At 44.4% G+C, this 22,067-nt stretch overlaps 1 protein-coding gene across 1 annotated transcript; it reads right to left on the bottom strand.

Annotated features, from left to right (window-relative positions):
• Positions 1-1,104: 1,104 nt before the first annotated feature.
• On the bottom strand, positions 1,105-16,774 carry ASB9 (ankyrin repeat and SOCS box containing 9). The gene is made up of 8 exons (XM_010285551.1): positions 16,714-16,774; positions 16,429-16,568; positions 9,308-9,387; positions 8,031-8,138; positions 6,963-7,113; positions 6,285-6,419; positions 4,690-4,881; positions 1,105-1,278 (listed from the first exon to the last, which is right to left on the bottom strand). The coding sequence occupies exons 2-8, from the start codon at positions 16,520-16,522 to the stop codon at positions 1,154-1,156; spliced, it is 885 nt and encodes a 294-aa protein (XP_010283853.1). The 5' UTR covers positions 16,523-16,568; positions 16,714-16,774; the 3' UTR covers positions 1,105-1,153.
• Positions 16,775-22,067: the final 5,293 nt, after the last annotated feature.

Genomic DNA, 22,067 nt, shown 5'->3' on the forward strand with positions numbered 1-22,067 from the left:
GGGGACAGAAATTATCCATTGTCTTTTTAATTTGAAATGGACTTTCATTTATAGTATTTTCATTGTTTGTTCCAGCACCACACATTAGAGGTGTTACTATTACTGCTCCCATGGAAAATGCTACGGATGAGGCAGCACCTCTCCAAGAAAAAAAGAGTTCTCTCACTCTTAAGATGATCCCTTTTCTTAGGTGGGGAAAGGGGATAGAAGCTGTTGTTTTTCGGATACATGCTGAGGAATGCTTAGGAAATGTCACTTAATTTTCAAGGCAGAAAAGGGGAGCACTCAGTGCCTGCAACAGATAACCTGTTAGCCTGTATCCTTGAAAAATAATATGCTACAAGGAGAAAATGTGTAGTTCTGAAGTGTGGCTCCCTTATGTCTCAAAACATCAGGTATAAGTCATTTTAATGGATGATTAATGGATTTCCCCCCACTATTACTGCACTGTAGGGAGTACCATCAGCAGTGACCTACTTGCTGTCATGGCAGAAACGCGTGTTTCAGACGCTGGCCTAAACGCAGATGATTGTTGGTTGGTGCTCCTCTATCCGCAGCGTGGTATAATTAGAAAATAAATAACACCTGCCAGAGGACATTTCTTGCTTTGCAGCTAAATTCAGCCAGGTTCCCTTTGCTTATCTCCACAGCAGGGTGGGTACAGCCCCCACAGGCAACAGGCACATGAGCGCTGCTTACAGAGAAAGTGTAGCTATCCTTAAATATATACCTTAGTTAGTATGCTGTTAGTTAGTTAGTGCTGGGCTGGGGTATGCATTTTCTTGGTAAGGCACTGTCAACCACGAGCCCTCTGCAACTGTGCCAGGACACAGAGAGTCAAGAGATCTATTTTAAAATGCTGTGCTCATTTTCTGCACTTTCTAAGGGGCTCCTAGATATAGTCACGTTTCCAAGCTTCAGCATGCAGCCATGCAGAATTGTTCCTTTCCAAATGATGGATTTGCCGGGGGTGGTGGCAGTGGGGACTTGAGCAAGTTGGTGAGTCCTGTCTTTCATGGACCCAGTGCTTTACCAGGGACCAGCAACTATTATAAATTAACATTGCAGGCATTGGCAATGCTATTGATGAGAAGAGTCTTTCCTCAACCAACCTTGCTCTGTTATTAAAGGCACCATTTTGAACATGAAAGGTTTAAACATGGAGAAGGAAATGTTTCAGTTCGTCCGGAAGGAGAAGTCCAGTTATTTTTTGATGCTGCTTGTGTCCAAAGCACCTCCTGATGCACAGGCGGCACAACTGCATCAAGGAAAGCGGTCCTGGAGAAAGAGCCGGGGAAGAGGTTACACACATGGCTTTATCACCCCACAACTGTAAAGCTGAAATGGCAGCTGTGCATTACCACTCCCCCCAATTCCTGCAACCCACTTTGCACAGGAGGTGTGCAGCCACCCCAGGTTGCTCAGCAGTGAAAAGCCAGACCTGTGCCCACCAAAGGACATCAGCCCACCTGCGACTCAGTTCAAGCCTAGTCATTCTCTGTCACTACACAGCCGCAATCAGCATTAGCAGCATCAGTCTTTCCCTTTTAAGCTGCACGAGGGTGAAGTGGTTTGTGTTGTCTGAGAAAAAGAGGTGACCAATGCTTTCTTCAAAGTCCTCTCCCCGCCTGACTCCCCCAGTGAGATCCAAGTTTGCAGCCCATTGCTTTCTTGAGACATCTTTCATAATAGTGACAAACACATAGCAAAAGAAATACTACATAATAATTTATTTAAACCTTCCAGATTAACTGGTCCCATGCTGATAAATACAAGCCCTGCTGAAGAATCTGTGATGCTTTTTTTAATATTATTTAAGTATAATAGCATTATATGCTTAATAGGGGTTTATTCTTTTCACAAAGAGGTAGATCCCATGTGATGCTTTTAACTCTGGTGTCTGTCAATGTTCAGCTCCCCAACATATCCTTTGCACTCCGGTGTGCAGCACGCAAGGGTGACAAGCATGGAGGGTTGCAGGCAGGCTGTGGGAGGGCAGATAAGAAGGGCAGCAGGCTCGGACGTGGGGGTTGGATGCTGGGAGTGGGAAGACAGTGTAGAAAACAAGAGGGAGGCAAGTGATCTGGGAGGCGACAGTTAAAGTGCTACCCGCCATGCTTGCCTGCTGGGCGGGTAAGATAGCGGTCACGGGAGAGCTGAAACGTTAGTGCTGGTGGAGGAGTGCAGTGCAGTGGGAAGGAAACGGGGGCTGCTGAAAACACACAGTGAGGTGGCAGCTTTTATCAACTTTTGAGTCCTCCCTCGTGGAGGACACCACTTTTCCATCAGCTCTGCAAGGGTGAAGACCATTGCACTATTAAAAAGGCTGTGCCTTCCTGCTAGGGGTCAACAGGTGAGTTACCCTGTGCTTGGGTACAAGACAACAAGGCAAGCCAATATGGGGCAAGTGAGACCGGCTATTGCCGTGTCACACTGCACGTGCGTTTGGTCACACTGATTCCACAGATAAATGCCCTGTCTGCAAACATCTCATTTAAAAAAGCTTCCATTAACAAAAGAAAAAGAAAGACTAAAGAAAGACTAAAAGAAAGACTTTATCAAAACACAAGCAGTGTCACTATGCTGAAAATACTTAGCAAGGGCAAGCATACTCTTCAAAAACACAGTGCATTTCTGGATCATCAGCTACTTCTCCCACCCACACGTAGGACCCTCCCTGCAACACAAGCAGGGTATGCAGTGGACCAGCAGCATGGTGAAGTGCTGGGAAGGTAGACCACTACACGTAGTATACCTGCTCTGGGCTAGTCCTGGGGCGACTCTGGGTCGGCACACTCACCCACTCATCTCTGGTGCAAAAACACGCTCCCTCCAGCCTGCCCTGGCCATGGGTGCGGGGCTGCTGCCTCCCAGCGCATGCGGCATGTGGGGACAGGAGCCGCATGTGGGGCAAGAGAGCAGCAGCTCGGCCATGCTGGTGCTGATGTGCCATGGGGCTGGTGGGGTGACACTGATCCCTGCAGCAAGTTGCCAAATTTCGGCATGAAACCAGAGGGGTAATGTTTGCACCACTCTCCCGTGTTGCAACCATTCAGCCATCTAACGAAGCTAGACACCAGCTGCCCATCAGGCATGACCCAACTTGGAGAAGGGCATGTTGGAGAACATGGGACAAACACTGTTCAGCCACATATTGCCCTTCTGGCACTTACCATTTCTGATTTCAGTTGCTGAATTTCACTTAGAAAATTTCCTTACTGCCTGCACCGTCAGCTCAGCCTGAGCAGCGCTTCCTGGGCCGGCTCCGCAGGGTGTGCCTGAAGTGGTTTTTTATCTCAAATAAACAGGACACACATAGTGCTACAGGAGTCAAGAGTCTAACACAGGAGGGATTGGAGCTTGAAAAGATCATCCCTCTGTGCACCACAGATTAGGCTGGGAAACCAAATATCTGTTGCTCATACATAACATGCACAGCACAGTTGCTTTCACGCTACTATTTTTGTATTACTATTTCAAGCAGGGCATGATTCATCACTATTATTCCAGTTTTACCTTGGTATAAATCTGTTCATGACAACAATCACATCAACATGTAACTGGAATAATAAGTGTCATGGACCACACTGCCAGCAGCTTGTTTAAAATAATGAAAATCCAGATTATTTAGTAATGTGTATAGTTTACTGACTGAATGAGAACATCTAAAGAAGAACACAAGTACACCAACATGAAAGACCTTATTCTAATTTACCTGAAGATTGATAGGTAAGATTTCTCTCCATAATTCATTCAAGTATTCATAATCAATAAAATAAAATGGACCCAGAACTATTTCATTTACAGGTACAAAATAAGCACTTCTTAAAGTTAAGCCTACAGTTTGATACTGCTGGATTATTCAGCACATAATGTTGGCATTTTAAAAAAGCCTATTTTATACATATCTGTGTTTATATATGTATTCATTATATCATTCTTGTGTAATTTTACTTAATCCCCACAAAAAAACTAATATAGAGTCTTTAATTTTAAAGATACTTTTGTACCTACATAAGAACTTGGCCCAACAATAAAAGTGAAAGGCAAAGAACTAGAAAAAGAGTCTTTCAATATACTTTTTTGTTTGTTTTTTCAGTATCACTTGCATTGAAAATTTTATGGTTGCAATTTTGCATGTATGCTGAGAGCAGTATCTGGCACCCACCTGACCGTCAGCACACTGTATAACCAGAGATCGCAGTCCTAGCACTCATCAGCTAGCCTCAACTCCCATCAGAGGTCATTTTCTGCGTGCGTTTGTCAGCACACTCCAGGTAACACTCCTGGGTCAGAAACAAGGGAACTGAGAGACTTCCACTGACCTCAGTGCTTTAGATAATCAGGAGAAGCCAACATTAATTTCTAAGGACCGTTTTGCTTGTTTTTTCACCCTAAACTCTACTTTGCATTCTATTGCAATCTCCATACCATTGCTCCCTGATGCAGTAGATCCACAACCTGGAGGTTGAAAGGTGGGTTATTGTTGCTACGTTATCTCTGTTAGTGTGCCTCTATATTCTGACACTAGAAAACTTAGTGTCCGTATGTCAGCAAATGGAGGTAAGCTTAGTTTTCCTCAGTTTTGTAGCACTTGTAGCATGAAATAGCATAGCCTTTTGCAGCAGTTTGTGTGGCTTTTCCCTAGCAAATCCCAACTGAACAAATAAAACAAGTGCTAAGGGGCACCTTCTTTCTGCAGGAAGAGTCGGCCCACGGGGCTGCTGGGTGGGACCAGCTCCATTGGCCTCTTGCTTTCAGCATTCTTCACCCAAATGTCTGCTCCAAAGTCAATCAGCAGTGTCACCAGCTCCACGCTGCAACTCCTGGCGGCCGCGTGCAGAGGGGAGTCCAGGCCCTTGCCGCTGTTCACATTTGCTCCTGATCACCAAGAGACGACAAAGAATAATGACTACACAGTAGCCTATTTCTATTTCCTGCACTAGCTGCTATTTCTCTGAATAATCTGTAAATGCTGTAGCCTCCACCCAGTGGTGGATTCCCTTAGGCTGGGGCTTGGTACCACAAATTGCACATGCACTGGTTGAAGTGCGAGTGGGCTTGTGACTAAGAACATGAACCCAGAGTAATGGCGCATGAAGTCTTTCATTCATCCACAGCCCAGCCCATGGATATCTTGAAGCAGGAGAAAAATGTAGTTCCACCTACAGCCCCCCTTTTCTCCCCATCCCAGTGCCCCATTCCTTTAAAATGCATGCAGGGTTTCAACCTGCTCTGTACCAGAGGCTTAAGTCAGAGGGATTTCCAAACGCCAAAGTATTTGTTGGGGAAAAAATGTGAGGATGGAAAAGTTCCAGAGGCCCTTGGTAGAGGAGGATATAAGCAAGCGCCCCTGATGAGTGTTCCCCCATTAGTGGCTCCTAAAACACCCTAAGAAGAGTGAGTTGCAGAACTAAGTAAAAACTATTCATAATGTTTTTATTGTACATATTCTCATGTATAGAAGGCAGTAAAAAACCAAAATTGCAGAAAACAGAAAATAATAACCAAACATTTCATATTCAGATTAATTAGTATTTGACTTCTTCCAAAAAGGGATCACTGTGCTAAATAGTGCATAAGGTGATCTACATGACATTTGCCTGTTTTTTTTCAAAGCACTTTGTTGACCCATCGTTTTTGTACTAGCTATGTGGTTGTTTTAGGTGATAAATCCCCTTTGGTTAGAAGAGATGCACTATTGCAGATAACAAGAAATGGCCTTGTTTAATTATCCAAGTGCTTACACTTACAGCAAGGTTGGTTTGATGCAAAGTATATAGTGTTGGATGTTTTCCTGTGTTGGAAATGTTTTAAACTTTTTATGAACTCAGTGGAAATTAAAATATGCTTGCAGAAATACTATGTAAATTTGACTGAGTCAATTGTTTTGGGTGAAGAGAGAGGAAAAGAAAAAAAGGAAATTTTTTCCTGCCCACTTCAAATAACTGCAGCATCACACACACAGACACTGGAAAGGATGGTGCTTGTTCCAGGCACCACTGGCCATGTGAAATTGAGGATAACCCATCATTTTGATCTTAAAGGTCTTTTCCAACCTTAATGATTCTGTGATTCTGTGTTTTTGTTGGGAGCTGTAAAGCTGGATTCCTGGGTTAAGATCCTGGTTACCCTGCTCCCCCATTTAACACAGGGCTGCTATTAAGAGCGAAACACCTCCAGGTCTCAGAACAGGAGCTCCCCTGATTCTTTGATGCAAAGAGAATCCAAAGATAGACGTTGCAAAAAAACAAAAATACACCATCCTTTGTTTTTCTTTTTACCTGACTCAAGCAGCTTCTTGGCACAGTTCACTTGCTGGTTCTCACAAGCTACATAAAGCGGAGTACCCAGATGCTTGATGTTGTGATCTATATTTACCCCATGGGACGCAAGGAATTCAACACATTGCACATGACCTTAAAAGGGATAAAGTAAAAGTCAACTCACAGAGGTTAGGCATTTTTTCAGCAAATTCTCTATTTCAGTGGTGTAATTTGGCAAAGATTCAATGTTTTGTCAAGAGGTGGTGGTGTAATACTTCCATCTTTTCCAGTATTTCCAACCTGGAAAATAGGAGCTGCAAAGCCATGGTTAGCAAAACTGGTTAAAGTCCTCACATTTTATCTGACTCATTTCAGATGTCTACCGAAGATGAGACGAATCACACTGTGTTTCTCTCCACTGCTTTTGAAGATAGCCAGATGACTCCATTGCAGGCAACTGCCTTGGACAATGCAACCCCTTCCAGGTTTCACCACATGAACTCAGAGGCCCCAAGAGCCTAACCGAGCTGCCCTTGGTGAGCACCAGTGGTGGGAGGAACCGCACCACTTGTGATGAGGCCAACTAGGAAGTATTTCACATGGCCCAGATCAAGAAAATTATCTTCTTTATCTCTCTTTTCCACTTCAACATGTTGCTAGGAACATGGAAAGGGATGCTGATGCCCATAGGGTTACCTCTCTTAGCAGCTTCATGGATGGGGGATGCCAAGTCACAGGGCAGTTGTAGGCTGGCTCCATGCTGCAGCAATAAATTCAAGCAAGCCACACTGCCACTGACACACGCACTGAACAATGGAGTGTGCCAGTCGACAGTAACTCCATTCACCTGGGGGAAAGAAAACACAATTAGGCTTTTTGCTTGTCTTCTCAGTATTTCAAAACAGATTAAAATTATCTAGTTTCTCAACAGAAAATTTGGTTCTCGATACTTTTCATTTAATTCCTTGCAAAAACTGCCTACTGCTTCTGAGGATTACAAGTTCTTATAAAAAAGATAATTAAAAAAAAAATTTTAAAAATTGCCCCTAAGTCTCTCCTCCTGCAAACGAATGTTTAATCAGTGTCACTTCAGGGTCTCTCATGAGTTACCAAGTTACTGCGTTAAATGTGTGCCCATTTCTCAGCTATCATTTCAGCTGAAACACGCTTGTCCATTGTCCTGACCTGAAATGGTCTATGTGCAGCCCGCCCCTTTTTTTGAGAAAATTTAAACTGAAAGGTAATAAGTGTATAATGAGTTAATTTTCTTATTCACTATAATTTTTACATTAGCTCGAAAAGTAGAGGCCATGAGACATGCCCATTTCACCATCGTACTTGTGCATTGTTTCCATTTTCTCCCCATTTTACGGTCATTTGATCCTAATAGTCCTACACCTCTATTTAAGACTCTGCATATTGACACCGACGGGGCTAGTGTGTGCAGAAAATAAAATGCACCCTTAACTATTGCAGGATTATAAACCCTTTGCAAGAGAAACTTCCCCTTATTCTTTCAGTAAATGATGAGAACACTGCACCTTCGTTCTTCTGAAGAACAGTAATAACTGTTGTTTATATCTGTGCTTTTTGGATTGCTTTATTAAGTAGTACATTTTATAACATGTATACTTTAAGCAGAGCTAAGTACAGAGTGTATGTCACAGTGATACACTGTTGTGAAATAGTACATCACCTAGCATTAAAATGTGACAATACAACATGCTAACACTGAAGACAACGGTCTGTCCATCATGCACTCACCTGAGCACCATGTTTTAATAGGACACTGGCACACGCAGCATGACCCCCTAGGCAGGCTTCATGCAGAGGAGAAACCTGGTCTGCTGTAACAAGATTCACATCACTCCCCTGATGAATTAATAGAAAATATCATTACAGCCAACTACCAAAACCCCCATACGAACAAAAACCCCACAACCCTTTCTATTATGATCCCTAAAGCTTTATGTAATGACACCTTCCTCAACTACCTGGACGTGCTCATCTCAATGGGTAAGCAAAGAGGCTGTGATGCTCTGGCTGGAGGGAATACTGGCACAGCATAGCAGAGGTCATGCCTTTCACCCACTGCTGATGGGGGCAGAAAGTTGTAGGCAGTGGACTGTCTGATGGGACAATACAAACACCCTTTTAGGAACTCAGCGTAACTTTATTTCTACTACACCATGAATAATAAACTCTAAAATAAAATAAAAAAAAAAGGTTAAAAATTGCTATTAGAGTTCTTGGCAGGGTTGTGACTGCCGCCTTTTTACATCATTGCTCAAGCATTCTGACCTCCTGCCTGCTGAGTCCGCAGTTGTTTAGATTGAAACTTGAAATGCTTTTGAGATGTTTGCTGGTCTTTGGTCAGAGCATGGCACTCTCTGAAGGAAAACCAGCCCCTGCATTGGAAACCGTTGGTTTGATTCTACAGGATCGTTTGTTTCTAGCAGTCTTAGTGCTCCAGAAAGTTAAGCTGGAAGAGTCTCCAACTTTCCAACAACCCTTCCCTTTCCGTCAACTCCTCCGTAAGCTAAATCCAAGAATTTTGAAGAAACAGAGCAGTGAGGTTCAGAAATTACTTCTCCCTAGCTGTGCCCTTCTTCAATGGGAGCAGGGCCCCCGGACACCCCCAGGCACTTCAGAAATAGATGTGTGGGTGGATGAATTGAAGCCTCAACTGGAGCCTTGCCTGAGTCCAGAGCTACCCCCCACACGGGCACCAAACGCCTCTCTCAGGAGCTGCAGAAGGAAACCTCCAGCCACCCAGAGATCCCAGAGACCGGGTGCCATTACCTGTACCAGAATATCCTGTACGACCCAGGATATTATGATACCTCATCAGCTTAGTGCACAGAGGTTGTGCTAGGCAAGGAAATGTTTGCAGAAAAAAAAAAATATTATCTGTTACATGCAGATTTCACTGCATTCTGGTCAACAAGATTTTCTCGCCCTGGAGGTTTCACAGTAAAGCAAACTGCATTCAACAACTGAACAAACCCAGCAGAGATCATATCAGCCCAGCAGAGGTGTACCTGTTTGATGAGTTTCTTCAGAGTAAGCAGACGCCCATGGACAGAGGCATCGTGTAAAGGAGACCAGTCTGAAACAAAGTCTGTATAAAGAGAAAGACGGGAAAAAAGCTAACAGCTCCATGGGCTGTGTCACAGTGTTTTTTGCTTCAACTGTGTGACCCCAGTAAACTTCTCTAATTTATTACATGAGCTGCCAAGGTTTCCTTGGAGCAGCTGCTGGGAGAGAGTGAGACAAGAGGACAACTTCTCTCTGGGCGTGCTTTTAACTCATCCTGCATTGGCACTGAGCAGCTGCGCTCCCCTTCAGAAGGTGGGAGAGGGATTTGCAGAATATCACCTTGCTCTGACTGAGTGTGTCCCTCACTTTGAATTATTTCCAGTGCTTTTGTTTTCACAAGCTCATTACAGTTTACCAGTTAGCTCAAAAGGACTATGTTGTGAAGAGGGTACGTCTGCTCAGTCATTTACCCCTGCTCGGAGATGGGCTAGAGTCAACAATACCTAATGAGGGAAGGTACCAAAGTACAAGGAGATAAGTTGTGTTACCTGTTGATTTTGCTTCTCAGTTTTCAGTGCTTGGTGTTAGCCTGTGCAGCGGTGCATTTTAAATAATAGCTGTATTCTCTGCGTTGTTGAAACCACAAAGTGAGGTACAGCATATATGGAAGGAAGCTCAAAGGAAGCTCAAAGGAAGGGAGGCTCAAAGCCTCAGCTTGTAAGGACAGCCGAGGGGACAGGACCGGGATACACCCTGCACGGCAGCGAGGTCACAGGCCCAGCCTGTGAGTGGTGAAGTAGGTCATAGAGAAACTGTTCCTACTACTGTGATAAATGCACTGATACTTTTAAGTGTTCATATAAAGCAAACAGGTTCATATTTGTTCTTCTAAGGTCTTCTGTGAAAGATTGACTTCGGTCAATCTTTCACAGAAAGATTGGTCGAAAGTCGGTCAGAAGTCGGTCAGAAACCGAATTTTAACTAGTGTTCCCAAGTAATCTTCGTATATAAAGCTTGATGTTCAGAAAAGTACCACATGACAAAAATAATTGCTGGAAATGAGTCAGCATAGCTCCTGGATCAAGAAGGCATGGGAGGGAATCCTTAGGGTTAAATTTGGTACCAAACCTGTCAAGTCATGTAAATTGCTTTTCTGAATGATCTTTTTCCCAGGCATGAGCATTATTTGATGCATTTTACAAGACATGCATACATTTCTTCAATCAGGCTGCAAAACATAAAGGTCTGAGGAAATACTTCTATGTTTCAGTTATCTAGTTGCTGTATTTGTTCTTTATTATAATATAGTTAAACAAACTAGATTGGTGCTGAGGACCCTACAAACACTAGGACCAAGTGAGGGGTCCTGCACTTGGGTCAGGGCAAGCCCCAGTATCAGTACAGGCTGGGGAATGAAGGCATGAGAGCAGCCCTGCTGAAAAGGACTTGGGGGTACGAGTGGATGAAAAGCTGGACATGAGCTGACAATGTGCACTCACAGCCCAGAAGGCCAAACGTATCCTGGGCTGCATCAAAAGCAGCGTGGCCAGCAAGTCAAGGGAGGGGATTCTGCCTCTCTACTCAGCTTTGGTGAGACCCCCCTGGGAGTACTGCACCCAGCTCTGGAGCTCTCAGCACAACAAAAACAGGGAGCTGTTGGAGCGGATCCAGAGGAGGGCCACAACAATGATCAGAGGATCAGAGGAACACCTCTCCTGTGAGGAAAAGCTGAGAGTTGGGGTTGTTCAGTCTGGAGAAGAAAAGGCTCCAGGGAGACTTTATTGCAGCCTTCCAGTACTTAAAGGGGGCTTCTAAGAAAGATGGAGACAGACTTTTTAGCAAGGCCTGTTGTGATAGGACAAGGTAACGGTTTTAAACTAAAAGAGGGTAGATTTAGAGTAGGTCTAAGGAAGAAATTTTTCACAGTGTGGGTGCTGAAACACTGGCTCAGGTTGCCCAGAGAGGTGGTAGATGCCCCATCCCTGACAACATTGAAGGTCAGGTTGAATAGGGCTCTGAGCAACCTGATCTAGTTGCAGATGGCCCTGCTCATTGCAGGGGTGTTGGACTAGATGGCCTTTAAAAGTCCCTTACAACCCAAACTATTCTATGATTCTATGATTAATAGAAGGGAATCTTCAGTATTACAGATTTTATGGCTCAGAGCTAGCTGACAGCAATAATCCCTCTGGGAGACTTTTACCTCCTTCAGTATTCATTGCCTCAAAAGCCAGTGTCTGCTCTACATCAATGGCCCAGGTTCCCCCTGGGAAGAAAGAGAAGCCTTTCCAGAGAGCATGTCACTAAGTTTTGTTTGGAAACACATTTTGCTACTCTCTGGAGACATACCACTCCTCTTCCACAGACTACAGAGAAAACCCCAATGACCAACAGGATGAGTTGCTGAGGTTTTCAGGGATCACATACATGGAATAGGATGCTTAACAGTGAAAAGTCCTCCTTCAACAACAAACCCTAAGAAGCCACCATAATCCTTTACAATAATTTTTACAGGTTAGCTGATGATGTCAGTACTTGTGCAAGATCTGCAGATCTTGTCTCAGGTATGAACGTGAACGGGAGAGCTGAACCCCTCACAGTCCATGTCCTGCCCCTTCTGGCTATGCCAGAGTGTGCTGGAATGGGGTGATAACGAATTGTGTCAGCCATCTCCCAACCTGTTGGGCTACTGATCTCCCATCTTCAAGCATGCTCAGTAAAAGAAACCAAATTTAAAGAAAATAAGACCTAGTATAGCAAGACTTACAGTGGTTTTGTGATTGAAAAATTCTGCACTGAGTAAATCGTGACCTGAAGATGGTGGTATCTGAAATGTGTTGTCTATCATACACAGAAGATCTTTGCCTGCATAGCTATGTTAGGTAGGCATGTGACTTTTTGCTGGCATAGTGGCTGCAAAAGATCTGCTATAGGTTTATAGTTCTGTTTGCAAGACTCCTCTATGACTGTGCATTAGATTTGTCTAGAGTTGTTCATATAGTCAAAAGGGTATTTCTATTACTACAATACACCATTTTTGAGCCACTTGATGTCCGTCACAATGCGGATCTACACAGTACACTTTTGCAAATATATACATATTGCATGTTACGATCTCTGAGCAATGTCTCACTGAAGGAGTACACTAGGGTGAATTTTAGTGTTTCCCATCTTGGATACCAAAAATATGGGTGTCTGTAACAAGCAGCTGGTCAAATTGGTAGTAGTCACATACACATCACAAGACGTGCCTTTTATTCCACTGCTGCCTGTGACTATAAGACACTGCCAGAGACTGTGCAGACTCTGTGGGTAAATCTGCACTGCCAAGTAAAGAAAGCCAGGAATTATTAGCTTTAAGCAGGTGAAGATGTGAAGGCAAGTGAGTCTGCACCATTTGATCTCAAAGACAGAAATGGTCCCAATATCTTTTATTTAGCAGTATTGAAATAGGTAAGAAGATGAGACTCCATGAAACAAGTGATATTTTCCAATCTTGTATTACTTACACTATGAACGTCAAAGGGAAAAAAATGAGAAACTGAGAAGCAACTCAAGCTTCACAGGCACAGGAAGATTCTTCAACTCAGATGTGATTCATATTTGGGAGAAGCTGCAAAATTAGAAGGCCAAAGGATGGAAGAGATGTAACCCCAGTACAGCTTTATGGGCAGTACTGAGTATATGAAAAGAAGAGAGGAATGAACTCAGGAAATCTGGGTAATGTATGTCAATTAAAGAAAATTGTATTCTTCGTTATTGGCATCATTTGAGCTCTGCCTGCCTCCTTCTATGTTGCATGGGCTATGTCCTACAACGAACATGTAGTTCCAGTAAGTTCACATACTTCAGTTTTAGCAAAAGGACAGCCATTTCTAGAAGCTGTGGTTCTGGTCTCATAAGGATAGCCAAACTATGCTACAATTATTAAAGTACTGTATTATTAATTGACTAAAATAGCTTTGCTTTAAGTGATGTGTGCCAAATGCTCCTTATCTGGCCATGCTGTTGTTCTTGTTGATCCTGCCTGAGTTACCATTACTTGTGTATCCAGGCTCTATAAAAAGCTTTTGATTTTCCCATTTAGAAACCAATGCCATTGTACGATCTGCGTAAGTTGCAAGGGAAGCATGTTTATAATAATTCTAAAAATCTAGACTGAGTAACAAGTTTTCTGAGCTGCAGCTTGATCTTTTTTTGGCCACACAAAGACAGGCGGGGTTTTGTGCAAACTACCAAGTTGTTATATCATCGTGTCAGCATTCTGGTGACAAAGAGGGAGGTGCATAGCCATAGAATCATAGAAACACAGAATAGTTTGGGTTGGAAGGGACCTTTAAAGGTCACCTAGTCCAACCTCCCTGCAAGGAGCAGGTCATGCCATCACATCCATGTGCAGAATTTATCCATTCAGTGCTTGCTTGAGAAAAGGTAAGTTTCCACTGAGACTCTAAAAAAGAGCCAGACCAGACCATAGTCATCTATGGACGGGCCATTAGCTTGCAATTTTTCCAAGTCTTAACAACAAATTGAAGGATTGACTACATAATCGTCAAAAATAAATGTCAGTGGAAAATAAAAAGAGGTATGCACCAACACGTTGTAATCCAGCGGGGAATCCTGCACGGAGAGGAACCGAGGCTTTTATCCTAAAAGGAAGCGGAGGCCTATGACAGCTTCACACCAGCCTTGGGAAGGTGGGGTTTAAAGGCCTGTCTGATGACTAATTGCCACGGCGCACTTCCAAATCTGCTGCTGTGAGCAGCACGGCCCCAAGCTGCCATCTCTCCTGCCCGAGCTCCATCTGCAGCAAACACCTCCACGCCGACGCAGCGCCAGGGAGGCAGCCTCCCTGCAGGGGAAGGCGAATTTCCCCAGTTCCTGCACCCAGGGCATCAGCCTCCGGCAAACCGCAAAGTTTCCATTTTCGGCCTGCTCCAGGCTGGGGCTCGTGTGTCACGCCTGGACAGGGAAGGAGGCCGCAGCGGACATTGGGGTCTCATTCCCCCTTGCTGCGCAGCACAGGAGGCATGCCATCGGTAATATAAATGATCAGTATTTATACCATATACAGACTTTTGGTTGAAGTCTAAGCAAATGCCAGTGCTAACCTGCCATGGACTTTTGAAATCCTGAAATAGTGACTTTCAGGAAAGTCCTCAAAACACATTGTCCAGCAGAGCCGCCCGTGAAGGAGCAAGGCCAGCGTATGTGAGCGGCACAGATGTGTTCGCTGAACGTATCACCACAGGAACAAGGATTCCTGATTGCCAAAAACATATACAACCGCTCGTTCACAGAGGAACGAGACTGTTTACTCAAATTTGAAATTTACCCGCACTGTAGTCCACAGCCAAGCTGAGTCAGGCCTCAACAGCTTCAGCATCTAGACACCCAAAACCCACAGGCTCCCAGTGGCATTGGGTCACCTAGCTCCCCTTTCACTGATGAAAATCCCAGTTGTATTAAACCTCTGGTCATATTTGATCGCACTGCCATCATCTGGGCACGTGCAAGCTGGCAAAGTGGTGTATACAGAGGGAACCTTACAGCAAGAAACACGCAAACGTGCAAAACCTGACTGCTCCCTGTGGACACCGGAGCATTCACAGGACCTTTCTAGAAGAGCACTGGTTTTTGTGGTGCTGGATGAAAGTATCTTTTTCCAGCCTCTGACCATGTGGAGGGTGTTGCACACTCAGTGCCCGTCCCAGGGCTGGTTTCCTTCTGCAGTGGTCACACACGCCGCAGCTCGCAAGGGGCTTTGAAATCCTTTTGGTAGAGATATACATGTTTGCATACACATATGCCTACGTCACAATATATATAACACAATTACAAATGGTATTTTTCATATTCTGCGGCTTTCTCCTAAAGTTTGTGATATAGGTAGCCAGAGCCAAATACATTCCTCCTGCATGTTGCCAGCAGAGTTTGTTGACTCTGCTAACGAGACGGCACAAAGCGGAATGGACCGAACTCTGATTCTCAAAGGACCAAATGATCTGTGTGCAGCGGTGTGGCCTGTGGGCTCCCCTCCTTCCAGCCTCCATTTTGCCGGAGTTCATCTCCAGTGTAGGCCTGGTTTGGTTCATACCGTTAATAACGTCGCCGTCCCTTCCCCCCCACCCCAGCCTCACTATGTACATACGTGACATGTGTGAGGAGAGGCAGACTACAACAGCAGATATACCGATCATCTTTGCATTGTGGTTTTAGGGTCTTATTTTTCTATTTTGTATGAATAGAAGCGTCCTGAAAAGCACAGGAAAGGAGTGAGGACAGTGTAAAGTCATGTTATCTTAATTTACCTCATTCCCTCCGCACGCACCATGAGCTGAAGGAGTAGCTGCTTGGAAAACAGAGCCAGAGGGAACACCTTTAGCTAAATGGTTATGTGAAGTTAAATTACTTGTCTTTTGTCGCCATGTCATTTTTTCAATGGCTCCAGGCCAGACAACAGAGCAATGATCAGAGCATCTGAATAACTGTGCACTGGTCCCCACAACATTATTGGTCACAACTGACCACAACGACCTGGCCATTGCAGAAAAACCGCTAGGGCTGGCGGCTCAGCCTGGGCAGCAACACTTGGGTCTGCTCATCTGAAGGAAAAAGGAAAAGGATAAAGGATAAAGGATAAAGGATAAAGGGAAAAAGAAAAAGAAAAAGAAAAAGAAAAAGAAAAAGAAAAAGAAAAAGAAAAAGAAAAAGAAAAAGAAAAAGAAAAAGAAAAAGAAAAAGAAAAAGAAAAAGAGGAACTGAGCCAGTGCTGATCTTCCAGCTGGCACTAATCTAAGTCAAACATGCCACATTGCAACTTCTTTTTCAGCATACTGTGGTTCAAGTACCGCATTTGTTTCCGCTTGTACAAACCGCAGTGCAGAATCAGACACTCTTTTCTGTGATACACCAAAAAAAACCCCCAAAATTCAATATCAAGTGTGAATGGCTTATTAAAATCCTCTCTGAAGTGTGTGGGCATGGGGACGTTGTGTGGCACCGGCTGCTGACCTGCCCTGGAAGCAGGACACGGGCAGTTGCACACCGCCGTAGCCTGACCTTGCCCCATGCTGCTGCTGGCAGAGGCGAAGGCTCGCAGCCAGGCAGGAGTGTTACTTACCCCTCATCAGCGAGTTTGGTAGAGATATTGCAGATGCCTGGCCTCCGGCTCCTTGCGATTTGCTGGCATTCTGGTTTGTTCCCTCATCATCCATCTCGGCCCCGTCTGTCCAATTTCTGTTTTTTCACTTTGCGGTTGGTCTTGAGAGTTCAAATTCCATCGTCCCCAGCGAGCCCCCGGCGGTGGGAGTAATTTATTAAGCAGACGCTGGGCACAGGAGCTGAACAGACCTTGCAGCAGGCTGGGACGTGGTGCCGGCAGCACTTTGTGCAGAAACTCGAGCACCTGGGTTGGGATTTAACGAAACAGCTCCCTGGCTGCCCTGGGAGGCAGCCAGCGATCCAGCGAAGCGAGAGATGTGCCTGATGTCACATCCTCTCCAACACGGCACCCAATCGGGGCGCCCGCCATCCGTTTTTATCAGGAAGGAAATTCTTAGTTTGCCAAAAAAACAAGGCAGAAAGAGCCAGTTCAACTAGTTGAGCAAACTCTGCCTGCTGGGGATTTGCAAAGAAAACCCGCAGAGATACGAGGCACGTACGGATCCACATTGCTCCCCAGCCAGTTGTTTGCAGGCAACTTCTCCGCACGCGTCCCTGGGCTCTGCATGCCGTGCAAAACCACCCCTCTTATCTGCCAAGCCCTGACGGTCTGCGAGAAACGGAGAGCCTGCTGCACAGCGCTGGTCGTCGCATACCCTACGGATATTGAAACCACATGTCTGGGGAGCTGCGCTTCCCACTGGAGGCCCTGTATTGTCTGCATGGCGTGGAAATCGCAGCGCGGCGCGGGCTCATTTCCTGCCCCTCTGGTTCAATCGATTTCACTGAGTCACAGTCACACCAGGAGTTTCGTATCTGATCACTGCCCTTTTATTTTTAAGCAACTTCTCGGTCTAAAACAAGCAACGCGAACCTACCAGTGAACAAACGGCAATGTTTTTTCAGGAGGACCTCTGCCTCGTTTCTCTGGGTCTGCTTGCAAAAGTTCTGTTCTCACAGATCATCTCCATTTGCACTTTTTTCTTTCCCAAATTAGTATCGTTTACGATATGCAAAACCCTTTTTCTCTCCCCGAATATTTGCCCATTTGTGTACAAGTACAAGACTTCCATGCAAAAGTCTAAACCATGCAAATAAAAATTGTTTGGTTTTTTTTCCCAATTTGTCTACTCAAGCAGAATTTGCATTTGTGTATTTGGAGATGCAAAGTTGCCTAAGCAACTGAGTTTCATTTTAATTCCTATTTATAAGACATGCAAGAGGTTTGGAATAATTCTTAGGGTTTCTTTGTCTGCATCTTTAGAAAAATCAGTTATGATGTTAAAGATACAAACAGCAGCGGAACATTATCCACAACCCCCTCCAGCAGGGAACTGGTGAAGGCAATCTGGGCACATGCCGCTGCAAAAGTGCTGATGAAATACGGATGAGGCCAGGGCCAGCCCCTTCTAGGGCTCTCCCTGCCGAATGCCTCATGGGTCCTGGGTTTGGCCCTACATGCTGGATGCAAGCTGACGCTTTGGTCTGACTGGAAATTACGTTTGTGTCTCAGCCATTGAAATTTCAGCATTAAAAATGTTGTGGGAAAAAATGTGTAAATGGAGAAAGAGGTATAAATATTGGGTTTGATGATTAACAGGTAAAATGAGGAATGGAAAAACAATTTTTGCCTTTAGTATTGCTTGAGTTTAGTGGCTAGGCTGACACATTTTATGTGTAATCATGTCTTTAGCAGTATTAGCAAACATGTCAGGAATTGCTCCACTAAAAGGAATCAGCATGTGCATCCAAATATGCAGCGATAGGGTTTATAAGCGAAGAAGCAGTAGCTAAAAGCCTTAAATTCAACCATAGTAAGAAGAAGCCTACAAGACAGAAGTTCCTTTGTCCCTAGTCACACATGGAAAGGGAGTCTTTGGCCATTTGGTCCTTTGACCGAGAGACCTGCTGACTGACAGAGTAGTCGTTTGCATAGTCTGGCATTGGTTGCACATATTTTGGTCATGTTGTGTTACATAAACCTCTGTCTTGACGTATGAACCGTAGCCTGGTCTTCCTGCAGGCTGGTAAGGTTGTAAAGAGCACCTATTGGAGCTGATGAGCCTGCAGCCTTCCCCATGGGAGTGGACATCCTTGCCCTTCATCACCCTTTCTCTGAAAGGGGCAGCCTCTGAGATCACCACAGCAGGTTGGTAGTCCACAGGCATACTTTATCCTGGGCTGTTGGTGTCCTGGTCCACATGTATTTGTGTCTCATGGACTAAATAAACACAGGGTTCACAAAAGGCGTTTCCGGTTTGATCACACTTGTCTTATGCCAGCACCAGAGAGGCAGAGAGCAGGGCGAAGCCACAAGCAGCGCAGGATCAAGTTGCCACATCCATTCCTCAGAACTGGAGCTCCTTTCAGGGCTACAGGATCACACTCTGTAATTTCACTCTTTCAGCATGGATCCTTTGGATCATGGTATATCCCCAAATAACTAGACACCTGTCCCCTGGGTTGGTCCTGGAATCTTTGCTTAGTGAGAGTATCTCCACTACCTGTGATGATTCCCCTGTCTTTGTCCCAGCCTAGAAATGTCTTACATTACAAAACCCTACCTGTCTTCTAACAAACTGGAGAAACATGACCCTCACCTGGGACGTAACCATACCATTTCTTGGTGCAAGTAGAATTTCTTCAGGTGTTAATAGTCTTAGCAACAATTCTACCCAAAATTAGGCACTCAGCTGGCTCTGACTCTTCCTGGGAGGAATATGAGGTAAGAAGACAGCACAGCTAATAACTTCAAGTCTACAAAAAGTTCAGAAGATTTATACTCAAGTCAATTTACACTCAAAGTCTTCAAACAAGTACACTGCTTGTATTTAAAAGTGCACCTTATCCTATCTTTGCATCCTGAAGGCCCTACAAGCGTAGATTGTGCTGGGCCATAAGGTGGGAAATTCAGGGAATAGGAAAGTGATGAGAACATATTATTATCTCTGTGCACACAGTGGGGGAAAGCCACCATTTGGAAGAAATGCTGCAGTCCCTGGAATTGCATGTTTTGATCTCCCCTGAGCCCTGCCTGACCCATCTACCCCACTATCTTGCACAGCAATCTTTGTAGGGTTAGGACACTGCAGGGGGAGGCCAGCACAGGTCCCTTTGTCCACGGGGCTTTAGGTGGGGCAGGGAGTTCTGCCCAAGTCAGGCATTCATTTCATTACATGTATGTATATGATGTATATGTATATACATGTGTGTGTACATACATATCTACAGATAGATAGGCATGTATATTTGTGTGTGTGTGCATGAACACGTGTGTAAGTCTGTGTACATGTATATAACCAAATTACATCTTCTACCCATGTCATTTAAAAACAAGTTTCTCCCATCACGTGACAGGAGAGCAGGAAAAGTACCTGCTAAGGGACCTATCAGAAGTGAACACCACAGCCAACACTCAGAACAGTGCAGTTCCCTCTGCACTTAAAGGACAAGATGGTCTACTTGGGTTTACAAGCTGACCCCAAAGAACAAAAGGAAGCATTGGCTCATGCTCACTCTCTTCAACTGATGGTTGCAGTGGCGATTCCCAGGCTTTGCCATTTCTGGAAATGCTTTTGTGGTCCTCACCCATGATGAATGGGACCTTATTTTCAAATCATAGGTCCATAAATATTTTTCTTCCATTTTGTGAAAATGCACATTCCTGGGTTTCTCCACCTTTTGCATCTGTCCTGTGTGGTGTCCACCACAGCCTCTCTCCAGCACATGCACACCTTCTCCTCAGAGAATTACTTTCTGTTTGGCCAGATCTCACCTTGCAGCAATTTTCTGTGTCACATACATTAACAAGGTTGGTACTTTTTACTGTAAGGAGTCTAGTTTTAAATTCTGCTGAGTTTATAGTAGAGGCACAATGACTAAAAAGGTTGGATCAGCAAGACAGAGAACAGAGTGAAAAAGAAAGAAACACTGCTTTTCTTCCCAGTTGCACAAGTGCATTCCTTTCTCTTTGCAGGGATTTTCCCCACTACAGTATGGGCAGCCAGAAAATCAGCATGTGAGGTTCCTAAAACCTCCATTATAAGACATGTACCATTATCTCCCAAGATTAAAGGCGTATCGGTTATACCTACATTGGCAACGAAGCATGAGTCCCTGGAGCAGTGAGCTCTAGAGAGCCTCAGAGGGGAGGTTCAAGCCCTGAAAAATTGCTTTATTGTGAGCCCAGTCTCTCCTTCACCTCATTTGCAAGCGTGGGGCATACTCAGAGCTGAGAGCATAGTCAACTTCTTTGCTGACCAAGAATCGTGCTCCTCTGAGTTATACTGTATATGCCCTTATGCTGATAGGTAGCCAGGTTACAGCAGTGAGTATCTAGAAAACATATAGGTCAAAAGTTTGATGGACATCAATAGTCTCTTGGGCTCTTCCTTGAGCTAGTAGCTCAGACATACCTACCAAGACAGTGTGCTGGCTTTGGCCTGGTGTGGCAAATAATATTTTACCATCTAGAGCCACTTGCTTCTTAAGCACCATTTTGATATGAATGGCATCATCAAGCTGAATGAAACTCCCCAAATAAAACATCCCAAAGTCAGGAGACTTCTGTAGGGTCTATACAGCCTTGCTGGGTGCCAGGAATACGCAACAAAGCTTTGGTTCTTTTAACCTCCTTAGTTGCAAATCTTTTTTGGAAGCAAGCAGAAAATTCTCCAGCAACAAGGGAACATGTTTTAACATCAACCTGGATCTCAAGATAAACAGCACGCAACTTCAAATACAGATCAGAAACAGCTTACACAACACAGAGACACACCAGAGCTTTTAGTCATTACAATATTATTTTCCATTTAAATAGCACCTACATCACTAAGTTCTATATAACCAGAGCTAGCTATAGAAATCCCTTCATTGTTATTCAAATGCAACCATCTTGGGTGGATAAAAGTGCACAGTAAAGTTGAACTACAACACTCAATATTACTTTTTCTGTTTACAGCATATCTCATAAACAGAATCAAATTTTTTTCTCCTTCAAAAATTTTTATAAGTAATTCAATGAAATGTTTTATTATCTTGATTTTTTTCTCCCACTTGCTAATAAGTTTTTAAATTGTGCACATGAATTATTCCCCACAGAAAATACTTCATTATTGTTTACTATTTTGGACAAGCGTAACACTTTTTTATTATTATTACACAAATATTGCTACAAACAGTGAAAATGCACTGCTGGTAAATCTGTCTTGGCATGCACATTCAGCATTGGTTTCTAAGGATGCAAACCACTATGACAGAAAATTTTTGGAAAATTGGCCACGAAACATGGGATTTGTTCAATATCACTTCAGGATCAGAGCCAGAAATCCTAGCTGTCCTTTAGAGCTCATGGAGGGAAATGGGCATTTGAAGACCATGATGCATCTGACCTATTTCAGATACCTGCTCTGAGAGGACATAAATTGGGCCTTTAGGGTCGGCGGAGGCTGACTCTAGAAGGGAGCCCTGAGTGATGAGCAGAGACGTGGGCGAGTACATTTAATCAGCTGAAACCCACCTTAAAAGAAGGGCTAAATTCCCAGCCAGGTGACCTGACTGCCCGGCCGCCGGTGCTGTGCGGCGCAGCCGCTGGGTGCA

The sequence above is a fragment of the Phaethon lepturus genome, unplaced genomic scaffold (genome assembly GCF_000687285.1).
Source record: "Phaethon lepturus isolate BGI_N335 unplaced genomic scaffold, ASM68728v1 scaffold29254, whole genome shotgun sequence".
Lineage (NCBI taxonomy): Eukaryota > Metazoa > Chordata > Aves > Phaethontiformes > Phaethontidae > Phaethon > Phaethon lepturus.